General features: G+C 44.4%; 1 protein-coding gene across 2 annotated transcripts; it reads left to right on the top strand.

The window, feature by feature from the left end:
- The first annotated feature begins 604 nt into the window (after positions 1–604).
- On the top strand, positions 605–9,704 carry CBLN2 (cerebellin 2 precursor). Of its 2 annotated transcripts, none has more exons than XM_032293730.1 (6): positions 605–772; positions 868–1,498; positions 1,951–1,995; positions 3,118–3,630; positions 6,655–6,774; positions 7,052–9,704. In XM_032293730.1, the coding sequence occupies exons 3-6, from the start codon at positions 1,987–1,989 to the stop codon at positions 7,247–7,249; spliced, it is 840 nt and encodes a 279-aa protein (XP_032149621.1). In that variant the 5' UTR covers positions 605–772; positions 868–1,498; positions 1,951–1,986; the 3' UTR covers positions 7,250–9,704. The 2 variants fall into 2 exon arrangements, with proteins under 2 accessions (XP_032149621.1, XP_032149622.1); XM_032293731.1 differs by having other exon boundaries at positions 1,948–1,995.
- Positions 9,705–12,952: the final 3,248 nt, after the last annotated feature.

Below are 12,952 nucleotides of genomic sequence, written 5' to 3'. Positions count from 1 at the left end.
CATGGCACAAAAACGTTGAAGTATGACACTGACTTTTCAGTGAGTATCGTTTAGGAGGATGAGAGTTTTTGGGAGTACTGCATATTTTCTACTATTTTGCATGTTAGGCTAACCAGGAAGCACTTGGCTCCGAGGTACTTTTAACTACATCCTTACACCCATAGTAAATATTTTGTCCCACCTATCAGTGTGCAATGTCTTTCTGGACATCCATTCCAGTTGAACTGATCTGACGTGAATTTCATCTCCAGTGCTTAGAGATGAGGCCTTGGCAGCTCTGTTCTAAAAGGGGAGAATAGCGGTGAGAGGGTATATGGGAAAATAAGGCCTTCAAAACCCTCTGCCTGAAAAGACCTCCGTTTGTTAAGGTGGAATCAGACACTGCTGAAATCCTCAAAGGAAAGAGGGTTAGCTTTGAAGAATGGAGGAATAAGAAATACAGATGCTCTAATGAACAGCACTGACTAAATTGATTTTCATTATTATTGTTAGCCTATCGGAAAAGACATATGCAAGTCAAAGGACAAAGTATTTTTTTTAACGATGTTGTTTTAAAAAATCAGGCTATAAAGAGAGTGCAGATTTAAATATTGATTTTATTGGGGTTTTTTTGAGCGGCATGTACCATACGGCCCAGTTGTCTGTGCAAACGTTGTGCAGACGATAATAACCGCTGATAACCTCACTGCAGCATCTATCATCTTGGCAGAGTTGTTAGAGCAGTGAAGATCCGCAAAATCAGGCGTGCTGCTTGATTTTGCCGGCAGCAAAGGTACCGAAGATACCGGGAAGACTGGTCAGTATTGCTCTTCCTGTGGTTGCTACTATTATTGTTTGTTTTGTTGTTGTTGTTTTGTGTTTTGGCAGAGGCCAGCGCTGTTTTCGGGGTGAAAGAAGACCGTCAGCAGACCTCAGCCTTGCCGCTAGAACTCCCCAGTCTTCGGTCGTAGTCCGCCGATTCGCAGCCTGCGGCAGGGAGGCGCGGGCACCCGCAGGTGGCGCCCCACGTCCGTGTTTGCGTCCTCGCCCGCGCTCCAGGCGCAGCTCGGAAACCCAGCGCGAGAGTCTCCCCGGGTCGTTCGAGCGAGCGCGGAGCCCGCAATTTAATAAATAAGCGCGAGCGCCATCCGCTTCACCAGCCCGAGGTCCAGAAGAGCAGACACACAGACCCGGGCCGGGGCGCCTCTTCCAGCCCTGAAGCAACCGGACAGTTCCCAAACGGGATTCTGGAACCGCAGCTCCTACATCACCAAATTCTCAAGCTTTTTCTCTCTCCGTCCTAGCCATCCCAGTCTTATTTTTATTTTTTTAACCTTTTTTTTTTTTTTTTTTTTTTTTTCCCTTTCATTATGAAAGTGGTCACGCCATTAAAGATTAAGACTTGGAGGGAATTGGGGAAAGAAAAGAAAGAATCTAAAAGAAGAGAAGCGACTGGTGCTTTTAAGGGTGCCTAATTTTCAAAAGAGACGTCTGGGAGGATTTTGCTCTGGGCGTTTGGGTGAGCCGGACCTGGGCGTTGGAGGGTGCCGAGGGCGCGGGAGCGGAGCCGGTTCGGAGTCCCGGGGCGGCGGCAGCGCTCGGCTGTGCCCTCTGGGTCTGGCGGGGCTGCGTGGCCGAGGGTTACCCACTAGGGAGCCGCGCCGTGGGCGGGCTGGGCGCGGGAGCGCTAGGGGCCCCAGGTAGCGGTGCGGGCGCGAAGCAGAGGGGTTGGAGGCGCCCTGGCGCACGGCGCGGGGCGCTGAGCCGGCCAGACTCGGGGCTCGCGGTCACGGGCTCAGCGCCTAAGCGGGCGCGTGGGGCGCGGGGCGTGGTGCACCCCTGAAGCTGCGCGGGCTGGCGCGGGAAAACGGCAGGGCGGGGCGGCGCGGTTATTGGCCACGCGCTGGGAGCAGGGTCGCGCTCCGTGTCCGCCTCCCGACAGCTCCTGCTGGCCTCATTTTCTCTAAGCAGAGCAACTTCGCGGACCGCGGAGCTCGCCCAGCATGGATGTTCCAGGTAACCACCCCGACCTGCCCTCCCTCCCCTCTGCATGCAGGCGCCTTCTGCGTGGATTTTGACCAGGACTGTCGCTGGTCCAGGTCGAGGGTGGGGGCGGTGGCGAGGGAGAAGGGAAATAATGTAGGATCGGCGCTGTGGACAGCGGGTGTTTATGAAGCGCCAACTTCTCCGTTCTTAGAAAGAACACTGGAAGAGTGAATGGGAGCCTGTGGGCGGTGAGGGGGCGGCTTCTTTGCGCTTCTCTGGGCTGGTATTGAAATGGCCTGTCTGCTTTCCTGGGAGGAGCAGAGACCGGGCAAAAGTGCAGGCGGGCGCGTAAGTTCGCAGAAACCTGCAGGTGCTGCCGCCCAGCCGGGAAAGAGAGAAGCCCCGGGGTCTGGAAACCGGAGCTGGAGAATAAGCGGAGCCTGGGATTCCGTCGTTGGAATCTGTCCTTCGCCGGAGAGAGGAATCCCAGGGCTTTCTCCACGGGGCTCGCTAGTGGCTGCGGGGACACTGGAAGTGGGTGTTGGTTTTACTGCGTGCGTGTGTGGTGTGTGTGTGTGCGTGTGTGTGTCATTTCCCCCTCTTAATCTTATTCACCCTCAGCAGATTGCTGGGGGTTGTTATTTGGGTGGAAAATAGATAAAATCTATTACTAAAGGGACTTAAATGGACTTTAGATACCTCTCAAGGATGGAAAAATAGAGGCTAGCAGGGAAACAAGGGAAAGAAAAAGGGCTCCGTGGTGCTCCTCCGAGGAAACGCCGTGAGACGAAGGCGAGAAGGGAAGCCCCCGTGGGTTCTTCTCTGCCTGCGTCTCAGCCCCCTCCGCGCCGGTGAATGGGCGGGGTGGCGGTGACGCCTTCTGAGGGTCTCGTGCCCGTCTGAGCGACTAGGACCTGCAGAAGGGCGCCCCCCTCCCTCGCCGCAGCCCCGCGCGCCGCTCGGAGCCTTCAGGGATGCTCTGCCCGCCGCGCCCGGGCGTTTCTCCGGACCTGTTGTGCCAGATCGGAAAGCGGGTTGGCTGCGCGCGGGACCAAGGGGGTGGCCTTCGGGGAGAGGCCCCGAGCCGCAGTTCCCCTTCTTCCCGGTGGCTCCATCTCCTGGTGTAAGGCTTTGGGTTCTGTGCCCTGACAGGTCCACGGGCGCCTTTCTTCTGAGAACGACCCTGGCCTTGACCGTCAGAGCGGGGACCAAGGCCCGCGGAGGCTGCTCCGGGCCCCGCGCGCTCCTGCGCGCCCTCCCGCGCTGCTCCGGCCCCCGCCGGCCTCCGCCCCCGCGCGCCGCCCCCCACCAGCCCAGATGCCGGCGCCGGGCCGGGGGCCACGCGGGCTGCGGCTGACCATGCCCGGGCGCCGGGGGGCGCTGCGTGGGCCGGGCGACTGCCTGGGGGTGGCGCTGGCCCTGCTGCTGCTGCTGCTGCCCGCCTGCTGCCCCGTGCGGGCGCAGAACGACACGGAGCCCATCGTGCTGGAGGGCAAGTGCCTGGTGGTGTGCGACTCCAGCCCGTCGGCGGACGGCGCCGTCACCTCCTCCCTGGGCATCTCCGTGCGCTCCGGCAGCGCCAAGGTGGCCTTCTCCGCCACGCGGAGCACCAACCACGAACCGTCCGAGATGAGCAACCGCACCATGACCATCTATTTCGACCAGGTCAGCCGCCGGCCTGCCCACCCCGCTGCCAGCCCAGCCCGGGGAGAGGGTCGGGGACCTGCGCGCGCGGGCTGGGGTTCAGGCTTCTAGGACGTGGAGCTCCCAGGCTCTGTCCTCCCCTCTGTCCTGCCATTCTCTTTCCTCCTGTTTCATAGAACGCACTCCTACTGTTTCCCTCTTCCACTCTGTGGCTTTTTTTAAAACTTTTAAATGGTCAGCTAACTTGGCACTTGGATGAGTGAGAGGTCCTTAAGGCTAAGCTTTCTAAGAGTTCCCTAAAACTAAATATTTGAAATGTATTTCCCTAAAGGAAGCATTGCACGTTTTACTTTTCTCTGCGGGGTGGGGAAAACTTGTGGTTGACGGTCTTCAGTCACCCAGGTGGCCACCTGAAGGATTGAGTGCATTTAAAATTCCCCACGCTCAAGAAAGGAGTCTTCCCAAGTCTCTGCCAGCATTTGAAAAATACATTCCTATGGCTTATTTTTTAAAAGTTTAATTAGATCCCATTTGTCTTATTTCGAGAAATACATTTGGGAAGGGATGTTTATCTTTTTTAAAAAAAAAAAAAAGTGAGGAAGAGCAGGAATGATTATATAAATACAAAACAAAATATTGTGATTATGTAAGTAAAATATATAGTAAATGAAATACAAAGAAGCCAATGTAATATGTATAATGTATACATGAATAGTGTGTTGGTACAAATTTTTAAAAAGAGCAGTGACTTACGTCATCTTAAGCCACTTAACTTACGCCATTTGGTTCAATGCAGAAGGTTCAGAGATATGATCAGGCCTTTCCAAACCCTTCTCTGGGTTATTGATGCTCAGGGTTAGGGCTGTGAGGTTCTTTTTCTGTCCTGCTCACCTGGTTTCTGTTGTTTTTCAGAAAAAATATTAAAAACATTATAGAGGTTTCCAAACTTTAGCTAACTAGCTAGTCCTTTTACCAAAGTGTTTTCCACAAAATGGAGCACCTGGCAGTCACTGACAACTTACCAAGGCTTACTGTACATGTTTAATTGACTTTCCTTTGGTCCGTTGAGCAGCTCTTAAACTTAATAACCATAAACCTACAGACACACACTCTTGACTCTATTTAAGCCAGTGTATTTCTCTCTTAATCATTATTAAGCATCAAGTATTTGAGGGTTTTTTTTTTTTCGTGGGGGTAGACATGTGTCTCTTTCTTTAATTCATTTTCATTTACAAAACATAAAAGTATTTTGATTATGTCCAGATGGGACAACAATGGAATAGGCATTTGGAAATTAATACTCTATTAGTAAAGTTTTCTTTATGTGATGTTATTGTTATATTATTATTATTCACATACCAATGTCTTGCAGAGTTTTCATAGCATTTTAATATCTACCATGGCATTTGTGTGTCAAGAACGCTCTGTGATGTAGGGCAGGATAAGTAGTAGCAGGATTCTAATTTTATACATGAGCATACTATGGCAGGGTGGGTTCAATATTTCTCTGGCTCTCCAGGTAATGAGGAGTGAAGGTCTGCTTTTCGGGGTCTGGTTGGGTGTTCTTTCATCTACAGCAGGGATAAATTCTAACTGAATTTATCAGTTTCCAGAATTTAAAATTGAGGTGAAGGAGTTGAGGGGAAAGAAAGAAGCAGCCTCCGAGGCTTAAATGGAGAATGCTTTATTCTTTTCTAAAGCATTGTAAGGAAGAAGCGAGCATAGCCTTGTGAGACTGAGAATACGCATCCAGAGGTGCTTGTCTTAACAATGGAGCCCGGAGTGTCTATTTCAGTCCTGTCCTTGAGTGGAGCTGAAGTGGTGCTCACAGCTGAGTTGAAGAAGCTGGAACAGGCATATTTCACAAGGCATTTCAGCGGTCGTCATTGGCAGCATTTCACATTGCGTTGGGAATTGCGTGTTAGTCATCTGTAATGAGACTGTAAGAAAAAACAGCAAAGGTATCCCGGTTAAGTTTATATTCTCATTAGATGACAAGATCTTAAATCCAAGGATGATGTTGTCACTGGCTGTTTGTTTTAAAAGGCAGGCCATCTTATTATGTTAAAGGATTCATGCATTTATGGATGAGGAGAATGGAGAAAGCATCCAGACAGTGGTCAGAGTCTGTGTTGAACATGTGAAAGAAACTGGGTCATCATGGGGGTCCTGCCACTCTTAAAATTCTGCTTATGAAACACTCCCGTCCTTTTATCTGAGGAAAGCCATCTGCAGGGTCATGCAATCTCATCCCAGGTGGCTAACTTTGTCATTGTTTTTCATGTTGTAGAGTTCCCATTTGCTTAAGCTGAGGATGTCCAAGCTGCCAATGAGTCTCTATTGCAGGACACTAGAGCTCAGACAAGGGAGCAGCACATTGCTCAGGGGAAAGTAAGGAAGAACAGAAGCAGCAAATGTTTTTCTACAAAGGTCTTTCATTCAGCACCCATCATTGAGCACCTACTGTGTGCATCCAGAGCTTGCCAGGCACTGGGAAACACTGGAGTCCCAAACCTCACAGACCCCTTTGTCTCCGGGAGCCCATGAAGTTAGGCCCCAAGCTTGAACTTACAGAGGTGATCTCCTTTAATTAGACTCTTCCTCCAAAGCCCTTTCTCTCCTCACTCAGAATGGAACTCTCTTCTTGTCAAACAAGGCATCATGTTGATGTTCCAATAATCCCACAGACCTCCCTGGACTCAACTTATGATTTGTTCAACAAACTTACCATCTTCGATTCCTTTCTCTCTGCCCTGCCCCTTAACTTAGGAAATTCACAGCCAGCTTTTGAATGCATAAATAAAATACTTAAAAAAATCTTGATTAGTTAAAATTTGTTAAAATAGCTTTGAGATTACTTCCTGCTATAGGATATTTTAACTTCAGCACTGCCTCCTTCCTGGGGAAGCCAGAACGCTGAGGATGCTGAATTGGTGTTCCCAGCGGCTGATGAAGGAGGCAGTGCTGCTCGTTATCCAAGAATGATGAAAACATATACTGAGGAGGGGTTTGCTATTCTGTGCTGTGTTCCCTCTTCTTTTTCAGGTATTAGTAAATATTGGCAACCACTTTGATCTTGCCTCCAGTATATTTGTAGCACCGAGAAAAGGGATTTATAGCTTCAGTTTCCACGTGGTCAAAGTGTATAACAGACAAACCATCCAGGTGGGTAGATTTGAAACTGGATCCTTTCAGGTTTGGGTTTATAGCTCCCCATTACTAAAGGCCCTTCCACCAGGTCTGTGAGGCTGAGGGAAACAGGATGCTGGGCTCTCCACAGGAGATGTGGCTCTGAACCAGATAGGGGTGCTCACTGTCAAGCCCCTTGGTGTGTGTTCTAGGGGAGAGATGGGGGTGGGAGTGGGGATATTTGCACAGCAGAAAACAGTGTGTGGGAGTTGGGTCCTTTCTGGTCTGTTGAGCTCTACTCTCTGCATTTTAGGTCAGTTTAATGCAGAATGGCTACCCAGTGATCTCCGCCTTTGCAGGAGACCAGGATGTCACCAGAGAAGCTGCTAGCAATGGTGTTCTGCTGCTCATGGAAAGGGAAGACAAAGTGCACCTCAAACTTGAGAGAGGCAACCTCATGGGGGGCTGGAAATACTCCACATTCTCGGGCTTCTTGGTGTTTCCTCTATAAACACAGAGCCCCCTGGATGGTAGGGAAATGGCAATGTGGACCCAGGAATCTGCCCTTTAACACACCCTAAACTTGCTGGAATTGGACACCTTGTTTCCAACCTCCGTCAGACTGTTGCAGTAGAAAAATGATTTCCTTTGAAACCTCCAATACTTTTTGTTGTTTTTTTTTTTCTTTTTTGGAATATTGACAATTCCTCGGGAACCTGGCCTCTAATTAGTTTTAGATGACAAGGTCTTAAGGAGAAATGAAATGATCAATTTGAGCAACTTGTACCTGTGATTGTAAAGTCAATATCGGATTTTATTGTTGGGACCATGGGCCTCTTTTGTTTGTATGTTGTATTGCTGTCCCAATGGAAGGAGAGCTCCTGACTCCAGGATGGGCTGCAGGTTGCAGTCAGGGCTCCAAGCCGGAGCTCAGCAGAGAACCACCGCTGGACAGCCCTTGATGTGTGTTCTGTGTGTGTCTGTATAGCCTTAAGAAAAAGAATGGCTTCACTTTCATTCTGTATTCTCCCCCCACCATGTGGATGGGAGGACTTGGGAGGGGGGCGGGGACATTGTGAACCTGTCAAGAAGTGCTTTATCCAGAGAAGCAAATTTTGCACGATTGGACTGTAACGTTCGTTTTGTATTGTTTGCGTGTTTTTTCTTTAACAGCTTTACTTTCCTTTCTGCACTCAGCTCTCCCGCCTCAACCTCACTTATTTTTCTCGCCGGGGTTGGGGAGAGAAAATATATGTTGAATTCCTGGATAAGACCAAACAAAACAAAACTTTAAAATAACTGTATTTTTTTTAGATGAGACCAAACTAAACAAAAAGTATCTGTTTATCAAAGTAAAAATAACACAATGGACAATTCTGCTTATTCTCTCAAAGAGATTCTAAGATGCACCTTTAGAACAATTAATAGCAACCTGGATTTTTTTTTTTTTTAATTTATACTTCAGAATCTTTTAACTTGGTGTTCCTGGGTGGTCCTGAATCTCATAAGTTGGGAGTGGAAGCTGTAAAGACCAAATCCCCTACACATACTGTTTCTTTGCCGTGTGTGATGTGACTTCTCAGCGGGTGTCTTAATTTATTTGCATCCACCTCTGAGTGACCGCACAGTGATCAGGTGCTTCAGAGCCGACAGGACCAGCTCCTCTTCCTCCGGATCCTCTTTTGATCTGCCCAGGAAAGGGATGCATTGACACTCTCCTGCATGCACCTGGCCAGAAGCCACCTGGAAGTCACCGTGGTTAAGATATTGGTGGAGGCACCCCAGGAGCACTGATACAAATCCTTCTTGTTTTGGCGTCTTGTACAACAACATTATTAAGACACAGCTGAGAGTTGATGGATGTGTAATTCATATGCCAAGGAAATGTCAGTCATCCCAAAGCAATCAAAGAGGAGACCTCAAACCGGATGTTAATTTGTTCTTTGTGTAACAATGTAACCAAAATATTGATGATAAAAAGTAACAATTTAAGATTCAGAATAAATGGATTTGATGTCTAGCTTGCTCTTATCCTCTACTTCCTCTCCCAATTCGCAAAATATGTGGAAGTAAAGGCCGACGTCAAGGACTTGGGGATGATAAATCCATACAGTGCCTCTGTAAAAAAAATGTACCCTCAAACACACACGCCAGTATGTGCAGACCTGGCTGTGGGTCTGGATGGTTATTGTACGCTTAGATGCATTTCAGTTTATACATATGTATTTTTCGAAAAGGCAGATCTTGTGGGAGATAGGTGAAAAAGACAGCTTAAGAAGGTTTTAGGCATAGGCAGTCTGCTTTTATCACATGTCATCTTTGATGTGATAGAAGTTCTGATCCAGTATTTTCATCAGCAAACGCTGATATAAAAGAAACAAACACTTTAAGGGCATAGTTGTTTCTAAAATGTGTGTGAGGATGGAGAAACATTGGATTCCATTTTTGAAGAAGAAATTCAGTGGGGATTATGCAAATAACAAAATGTATAGTTTGAAGACAGGTCTAAGTTTTACTGTCCTCAGATGAGGAACACAATGGGATGCAGAATTTTATTTGAATTAAGATGCTGTTGCATTTTGTGAGGGAAGAAATCAATAAAATAGCATTAGGGGTACCTTGGCTCTGTGATGAGCAGACATACTTCTAAATAAGAACATTATTTATTAAGGCTGATAACATAAATAGAAGGATGCTGGAACATGCTTCTTAATGCTTCTTAATGCTCTTGGTTATTTTTGTCCTCTTTCCCTCATTTCCTTAAACTTATGTTCAATTTCAAACAAACAGGAAATCTCGTTAGGGGACAATATAATATTTCATAGATTTAAGTGTATATGAGTACTTGTTACTTTTGTCACTTAAACATATATAACACATGTATGTTTGTATTACACCTTTATTAGCACAGGTTGTTATTGGGCTATCCTGTCTAATAAATAAGGTATTAAGTGGACCAATCTAAACAAGAGTATATTTCAGGAGTTTGTTTTGTGTTGGAAAAAAACTTGTTATCCTGATTATTCTATTTTAGTTTTTTTCTCCTCCTCCTCCTCCTCCTCTTCCTTCTTCTTCTTATTCTTCTTTTTTTTTCCCTTGAGATGGATACCAAAACCTGCCTCAGGGAGAAGCCATGCTGCTAGTGTCTCTGAGGTGGTGTCTCATCCCCTGCAGCATCTGCCAAGGTTCTGTTTGGCTGAGGATCTCTGAGGCATCTGAAGCTCCTGTGTTTTGTCTACAAAAATTTATAGGTCAGGTCAAAATGCAAAATATATTACATATATATATTTTATTGCGTTTTAGGTTTTGGGGTACATGTGAAGAACCTGGAAACCATCATTTTCAGCAAACTGACACAAGAACAGAAAATCAAACACTGCATGTTCTCACTCATAGGCGAGTGTTGAACAATGAGAACACGTGGACACAGGGAGGGGAAAATATGTATTTTTTAACTGGAAAAAAAGAGACACCTTCATAACATCTGAAGGGCATCTGAGCCCTGTCTCTGAGCTTCAGTTTTCTCACTGGGGCGAGGGCAGTATTCATGTAAGCCTCCTCACCTCCTAGGGCAGTTGTGAGGACCACACAGAAGTGCTGTGAAAGCCGAAAAGCACTAGGATAACATGGGGTGTTATCGTGGCAGGGAGGGCATTTCTGCACAAGCAGATTTTTCAACATGCAATTTACGAAAAACACTATGACTGACAGAAGGACAGTTTTATGAAAGTAAATATCCATATTTCTCAATAGACTATTAAAACTGTAGTGTTAGGTTGGAATTTTGTCTCATTTGATTTTAGGGATGATAATATCCAAATCTATACATTGTAATATTAACTTAATTCTCAGTTATGTTCTTTGACTCTCCTGTGTGGTTCAAGTTCATCTCTCTGTAGCGTGAAATGTCAACATTTTCTAAAAATATACAACTGTAACATTTTTAACACAAAAAAGGAGGTAATAATATTATGACATTATAACAGTAAATTGCTCTGGCTGATAAATATTAGCCCTATTAAATTGTAAATGCTTATAAAACAACACAAGTTTTTAAGTTAAAATATATTCTAATTTAAATCACAACCTTGATGAGTCAACTCTAGGTCTAGGGAAACTATGTTTACCATCTGTAATTTCTGAGCCTTTATTGCATCCTAATACGTTTGATTTATGTGTTCATGTGTATGTGAAATTATCTACATTTAAGTGTTTGCTTACAATCGCTGCTCAGAGTAAAGATGATAGTACTTATTAAATATTAGCATGAAAACTCACGAAGCCCTGTAGAGACTACATAGATTTACCTGTTAAAAAATATTTTAAAGCTAAATATAACTAAATTAAGCATCAGAAGAATTAGAAAATATATATAAAGCCAAAAAAAATTGTTGAATCTTTAACTTTATTTGTAATATTTTCTTACGATTAAGAAATTACAATGGTCACATACTTAGTAACTATTACATAAATAGTGTTTGCTTGTAAATACATGAATGTATCCCTCTGAATTTTTGGCATAAAAATACGAAATGAAATACAGGAGGTGGACACATACTCCTGGAATCCAGAAACATGTGAGAGGAAATTTTGATACATCATTTTATACAAGCAAAACAAAAGCGCTGGTTGCTCCAGTATAGTTTAGGTATTGCAAAAGAAGCAAATAATGTTCTGTCAATTTGTAGAATCATAATTTTGCACTCTTTTATAAGAAAAAAATGTTGCAATGAGATGTTTGTATGAATAAAGTAGTGAATATTCATCTATATTTAGATGGCATAAGAAGCAGATAATAATCTAGTATGCATAAGTACACATCAATGAAAGACTCTTTTATATTATATTTAAGATGGGGAATTCATAGAAGCCGCTTACAATAAATCCTTCTAAAGGCTTCATTGAGCACTCTGTTGAAACACTTGTAAACCATGTAGAAAGATTAACTGTAGAACTACGATGAGTTTTGTCCTTCTGCCTTGCTTATGTGGAAATTTATTTGTCATTGAGATTCTATTGCTAAAGCTGGCACTTTGCTACTAAAATGGGATATTACAAACACATTTTTAAATTTAAGAATCAAAGCCTGTTAATTCTCATGAGACTCCTAAAATTATTTTTCTTGACTTTTAAAGAGCAAGCACACCAAATATACTTAAGTATGTTCAAATACAAATTTTGCTTTGGTTTTATCATTTTACTCTTTTTGTGTTCTGTATCTTTTTTTTTCCTATAATACGCTATGAAGAAGCTAGCTGATGATGGCCACAATTATTAGTCAGATGTGTTTGTGTAGTTGCCCCATATCATAAAACTTATTTTTGCACAGAGAATTTACCAAAAGGCATATTTACTGGCTTTGCAGATGGATGGCTACAATCTTTTAAAGATATTTTAACCGTCTGCTATGTTATATAGCTATCCATGATGTGATTGGACAGATGCAGTCCTCAAATCCTCAGTCCCCAAAAGAAAACAGCACATCAAAAATCCTTTAAAAGATCCAATGAATATAAACTTTAAAAAATGGGTATGTATGTTAGTCTGTATAATAGCATTGTGCCAAAACATGAATCTTAAGTAAATGAGCTTTCCTTGCATTCCCAGATCCAGTAGGGTAACTTGAAATTTGCAAGGGCAAAAACTACGTGATTTTGCCTCCTGCAGATAATAGGAATTCTGTTTTATCATCCTAAGTGGGTTTTGCTGTGGATTTCCATCACCAGAATTGCTCAAGTGTCTATAGCATCATAAATCATCGTCTTCATCAGCTCGCCCACATACACTCACTGTGTAGTGTAAATGAGCTACTTGACAACTTAATTTGGAAAAGAAATCTTCCTTCCCTCTTCTTAATGCCTACAGCAGGACTCCCCAGGGTTAAAGTGCTGCTTTGCACTGGGGGCTATCCTAAAAAAATGGAAGCTACTAATAAATGAGCCACTACCAGTGTTGCAACCTGACTAGTAATGAATGTAACTTCTAATATTGTTCCCCTGCTTTCTTCAGGAATGCTGACTTCTTTTGAATTCACATCAGGTTGCAATAAACACTGGGTTGGAGAAGAATGTTGGCAATACTCAGGAATGTGAAACTCCTGAGTATTTTGCTGAAGTCTGTTCGATCTAACTTTATTTATTTAAAAATACTTATATTAAACTCTTACGTCTTCAAAGTCCTCTAGGATATAGGGCATTTTCTACACTTTATACCA

Source organism: Sapajus apella, unplaced genomic scaffold (genome assembly GCF_009761245.1).
Source record: "Sapajus apella isolate SASKATOON/1434 unplaced genomic scaffold, GSC_monkey_1.0 scaffold30, whole genome shotgun sequence".
Lineage (NCBI taxonomy): Eukaryota > Metazoa > Chordata > Mammalia > Primates > Cebidae > Sapajus > Sapajus apella.
Note: the sequence above shows the minus strand (reverse complement) of the source record. Positions and strands in the feature narration are given on the sequence as shown.